General features: G+C 30.8%; 1 protein-coding gene across 1 annotated transcript; it reads right to left on the bottom strand.

Annotated features, from left to right (window-relative positions):
• Positions 1 to 452: 452 nt before the first annotated feature.
• Positions 453 to 1,838, bottom strand: LOC114163550. Its single transcript, XM_028047854.1, has 3 exons — positions 1,405 to 1,838; positions 1,111 to 1,212; positions 453 to 1,034 (listed from the first exon to the last, which is right to left on the bottom strand). Exons 1-3 carry the CDS (start codon positions 1,660 to 1,662, stop codon positions 453 to 455), a joined length of 942 nt encoding a protein of 313 aa, XP_027903655.1. The 5' UTR covers positions 1,663 to 1,838.
• Between the last annotated feature and the right edge of the window lie 4,235 nt (positions 1,839 to 6,073).

The following is a 6,073-nucleotide window of genomic DNA, read 5'->3' as shown; positions in this document are numbered from 1 at the left end:
AATCGGTTGTAGCTAATCCCTATCTAATCCCTAGCAAATAGGTTGTAGCTAATCCCTAGCTAATCCCTAGCTAATCCCTAGCAAATAGGTTGTAGCTAATCCCTAGCTATTCCCTAGCAAAAAAGTTGTAGCTAATCCTTAGCTAAGCCCTAGCAAACTGCTTGTAGCTAATCCCTCGCGAATTGAATAATTTATCTCTAGCTAATCTTAGCAAAATCATAGCAAATTGCATCATTCCAAAGTATTCCATACTTTTTTACCTGTACCTTATGAAATGCATTTTAACATAAATATAAAATAAAGTAATAAATCTTGCCAAACATTTTATATGAAACATGTCAAATGTTATCACATTCAAAATACTAAAAGTAATGAGCATAATAAAAGTAGTCTTTACAATTGTCAACATACATCATTAAGTTTAAAAACAAAACAAAACATCATCATCATCTTCATATTTTGTTCTCGCCATGTTTCTTGACAGACGGTGGTGATGATATCTTTAAAGCAGGAAATATTTGTGTCTTGAAAAACTCCATCTGTGTTTGCATTTGTGTATGCATTTGTTGCTGTAAAAGTTTTTGCATTTCTACTTGTGCTTGCATTTGTGCTTGTATTTGTGCTTGGAATTGTGCTTGAAATTGTGCATGCATATTTGCTTGTGCTTTCAACTGAGCTTGCACCTGTTGTGCATGTGCCTCTATTTGTGCTTGTAACTCTATCTGTAGTTGCTTTTGAGATTCAGTTTGTAAATCTAACTGTGTCTGCATCTGTTGTTGCATTTGAGACATTTGTGTAGCTATTGCAGTGATTTCTTCAGTTGGAGATGCATGACTTGGATTTGTGGAAGGACCTACAACTGATGAAGATGAACCATTCACATTGATGATGGCAAGTTCCAAGCTACGACCGATACCGTGAATTCTACCTTTCTTATTTTCACCTCCCATTTTCATCCATACTTCAGAATCAACTTTAGGATGCTTTGATACATCTTCTCCATATTTTTCTACCATAGCACTTTCATATGATTCCTATATAGTAAATCAGTCATTTTGTAATATAAGATTAAATAAGTGAATAAATTCTTACACATGTAATAATACTTACAATGAAATTTTTTTCTTTATTGGAAACATATTGACCGTCTTTTTTTTTATGAACTTTGTTGTATAGTTCACCATAAGAAACAGACCCATTACGCTCCGCCTCCTGTAAAATAATATGTAATTCTAAATAATGAATACTATCAAAATTCAAATGTATATCAAAATTTATAATAAGTATGTTTATATATATATATATATATATATATATATGATTGATGCATTAATGATATCCACCAAATGTATAAAATATATAAGTATTATTATAAAGTCATAGATATTACTAGAAAATGAATACCATCTTTTTCAAGTGTTGTCCAAAGCTTATTGACCCTCTAGTGCGCACCATAGCCTCTGGCTTGGCAGCCCTATTGTTTTTACCAGCAATAAATTTCTTTTTCCAGTATTGTGTCATCCATATGTCAATTAAAGCGTCCCACATCTCAGTCCTTATTCCTCTTGGCCCAAAACCTTTTAAGTCTTCTATATTATCTGAGTTTGCTCTTTCTCTTGCCTTTTTTCTTGCCTTAGCTAAAGAGTCAGAATAGCGATCCATTCATGTTAAATTCCAAACCTTTCTTGCCATGCTACGATCATAATCTGATGCAAATCGGTACTTATTCTACACCAATACAAATTTATCAAAATTAATGATAAGTAAATGTAATATAAAGATAAAAGATTATAGTAACTTGCCTTAAAATCATTGAATAATATTTCTTTCATATCAGCATAATAAGTTTTCCATTTCTCAGCTGGATTAGGCATTCTCATCAATACTTCAGATATGATATCTCGAGTCACAGAATCAGGAACAAACCTTCTTCTGCATGTTCAAATAATCATTTTACAAACCAAAAATTAGCAACATTGAATTGAATATTTGATTGGATGTACTTACGGTTTGCTAACTTTTTGTACAAATATGACAAGTCTCCTATCAACTTCATTATGAGAATATACACTTGAAGGATCTTGAGTAGGTACGTCATTAGATGTTGAATTGACATTTGATTGACCACCATCAAACACTGAGGTGGTACGTGGTGATTGATTACCATCAATTGAAGTAGCACCTAAAAAAAACATTCAAACTATAAATTGTTGACAAAGCTAATTTATTTCCTTTTTTCTTCTTTTTTTCTCTTAATCTAAACAAAATGAATTGTCATTTGTCTTTCATGAAGATAAATGTTGTTAAATACATACAAAAATTTAGAGTGCTTTCAACAATTATACCTGGTGATTGCAAAATAGGATCTAGTTCTGAAGGACCAACATGACATTGAATAGGCCTAAGTTGACTTAGAATGTGACTACCTTGACCTCTACCTCTTCCTCAAATAGTCATTTCAGTTCCTGTCATGGAAATATAATTGTGACATTATTTATAGCTAAAGAATTGATCCACCTAGCCTGAAAACTTATCTACTTCTTATTGAATATATAAAATAAATTTTTATTGTCAACTTAATGATTAAATAAAATCACCATGAGTTCATTACCAACTTGCCTTCTTAAGTCTATATACATATTCATACACATAAAAGCAATCATTGAAGAACAACTTGCAAAATGCTGAACCGGTTAACTTGGTTCCTAATCTGTTTTCATGATTTAATTTGTGTTTCCATTGCATAATTCACATTTCAATTCAAAGTTCTCATTTGTTCATCATGGTGGGTAATATAGTTATGGTAGTTAATATAGTTTTCCCCATTTTAGAAATCTAATTTTGTACTTGTTCTTAGTATCAATTCTCGGTTTTAGTTTTCAATTAGTATGATTTTAGAATAAATTGCATGTTGTGTTCATGATTCAAACCATTTTATTGCATCTTAATTCAGTTTTGCATATCAATCTTCACAATGTCTATTTTTCAGTCACATACACTACTCACTAGTTTCATTTTAGTTTGCTGTCTAACTTTGTTTACTGGTTTCAGTTTGTTGTTTTAGTTTAGATTTCTGAAGAACCAAATTTTTTTGATTTTAAAAATAAAAGGACTATCTGAAAAAATACTTCAGGAAACAAAATTGCACATAATCTAAACTAAAGGAATTAAAAATGCAATTAAGCCCAATACAAGAAGAGCCTAAACAATTGTAATGCGGACTAGATTATACATCGGTAAAGTAAATCATATTTTAAGTGAAACTTGACACCTATATAATGACTTGCTCCTTTGAAATGCATTTATCTGTCAGAATAACAAAATCATATCTACTTAATGCTTGTGAAAAAATGAGCAGACATTAAGCAATAATTATGAAACTACTTCATCTCCAAAAAAACATACATTGGTATTTAAAGGAAAAACGAAATCCTAATAAAAGGAAATAATTCTTTAGACATAAAGACTCTCTGGAGCAAATCTACTAAACAAACTCATAATCAAATCCCTTAATTTTAGGGATTTCTTACAAACAAATCTATATTTATTGTACAATAAATTTACAATATTTACACCCATATTTCAACACTAGTATCATGAGAGGATGAAGATCAGCAAAGCATGTACTTGAAGTAGGCATGCAACACAAGAATACCAACAAATCTGAGTTTTTAGACTTTTCTTCCATTTTTAAAGTTTGTAATTGGATATGTGGAATTGACAAAACTAAGTAAATGAAGATGAGAGAGGAGAGGAATTTTGAATGACAAAAATTAGCACACTTAGGATAGTCCCCTGACTCTATGCTGTATTTATAATTCGTGTTGGTTACATTTACAGACACATTCCCCGAGTAATACTGTCAATGTGGAGACAAAGCCTAAAGCTTGTTTATACATCATTTCTGAGGTCCTCCCAAAAACTACTCCTGCCTTTTTTTTATTTCCAGTGGGACTAGCAGCTACTTCACTAGGATACAGTTGCTTTCCTACAAAGTAGTTAATTTGTGACCCGCAAAGAGAACTGGATATGTCTTGGTGCTTATTAATTAATGATTATATGTTTCATTCATATAAAATTTTTGACAAGAATCAAAGTGGCAATTTTATTGGTTCTTCTGTAATTTTATAGTAATAATGTACAGTTTATCGGTTCATCTGCAACATGAAGAATTCAAAAAAAAAAAAGTTCCACATTAATAAAAAAAAGGCAAACCTCACAAACTGATTTTTTAAGGTCAAGCTATGAGATGACGTTCTGATCAGATTGGTCTAAAAGAGTTTCTAATTCTGACATGTAGACAAACTCAGCAGCCTTGCTCATTTATTTTGGGTTAGAAAAGTCTTTTAAACCTTCAAAATTGACCCACATTAAAATTGATACCTCCAAACACTTTTAAATGTTTTTTATACCCAACATATAACAAAATTAGGTGCAGAATAACATGAATGAAAATAAATAAAGAATAGAGTAAACAAATGTGCAAGAGAATTGGAAATTCTTTCGTACCTCTTTCAAATCCAAGCTTACCATTCCTAAATAAATCATAACAGAATATATATCCTAAACATGTCTTAGTTTATCTATTTCACTTTTCTCATTACTCAAGATGAAGCTTTAAATTTAGGTAACTAACAAATGTTTCAAATTCGGGTTAAAATTATGAATGGAAAAAAGAGAGGATAAAAGCAATCCATAATCAAAGTCAAGTGTAACGTAACAAAATAAATGTCGAAATTGACAATGACTAATGAAAGAGTATAATTCCACAATCTTCTTACAAGGCTTGAAAAATATAAAGGAAATAGAGCAGGTTCCAGAATCTAAATTACTAGGAAGAATATTAAGGTAATGAAATGGAAAAGAATGAATCATAACCATTCTTCATCAGATTCATCTAACTCCATATTTTAATCATCTAAATCATCTAACTTCTCATCTTCATCCATCATCCTCATTATGTTCATTGTTGACCTCATCATGATTTACATTTTCAATTGAACTTTGTATATCATCCATATTTACTTCTTCCATTGGAGCATGTGCGTCAAATAGTTGTATGATCTCATTGTCAATAAGAATAGTACTCATTCCCGTGGACTCTTGATCTTGAAAATAATCAATAGCAATTTGCTCATTTGAAAAATCTTCTTCATTATTCAGTGTCTCAACTATAAACAATTTTGCTCTAACCTTGCAAGCTGCCTACCAATCACTAGTATTTTTAGTCCCACTTTGAGGATATTTTGTATAATAGACTTGTTGAGCTTGTCCAGCTAATACAAATGGCTCATTTGTTTGAAGCTTTGATTTATGATTGATATCAACCAACCCATAGACATTATCAACTTTAACACCATTGACAGGGTCAAACCAGTGACAATGTAGAATAACCACTTTGTTTTCAAATCCAACATATGATAATTCTAGTATATCCTCAACAATACCATAATAGTCCAAATCATTTTCACCATATATGTTTCCTCGAACACATATCCCACTATTCATGGTGGACTTATTATGTCCATAATCCTTTGTATGGAATCTATATCCATTAACAATAAAACCATTATAAGAAATCACAACCTTCAATGGGCCATAACTAATCTCTCGAATCTTTTGATCTTGGACATGACCTGTACTAACCTATGAATTATTGGAAAAGTGAAAACACATAATTATATTATTATTATAATTAATAAATATTAAATTGTACATTATAAAGAGTATGGGAGAGACTGCTTACTTGTTGTTTCAACCATCTACTAAAATCTCTATCTCGAGCTATGAGTATTTCATCCTCAGATATATTAAGATTTCTTTCCTTTAGTGAATCCTCGAATTGTCTAACAATACGATAATTAATAACATAAGTAATATAATTATAAAATGCATAAACATATAAACTAAAAAGAAAACTTAAGGAAGATAAGATTCTGATTCTTTACAATTCACCAAGATATATGTCTCGGCAATATGAAGTTCTTCATCTGTTAAGAATCTATGTTGACCTTTGCCAATAGGGCGACATGGATGTTTAAAAATAGACAATTTATCATCCAGTTTTTGTTCA

The sequence above is a fragment of the Vigna unguiculata genome, chromosome 9 (assembly GCF_004118075.2).
Source record: "Vigna unguiculata cultivar IT97K-499-35 chromosome 9, ASM411807v1, whole genome shotgun sequence".
NCBI classification, from domain to species: Eukaryota; Viridiplantae; Streptophyta; class Magnoliopsida; order Fabales; family Fabaceae; genus Vigna; species Vigna unguiculata.
This window is presented reverse-complemented; position numbering and strand designations above follow the sequence as displayed.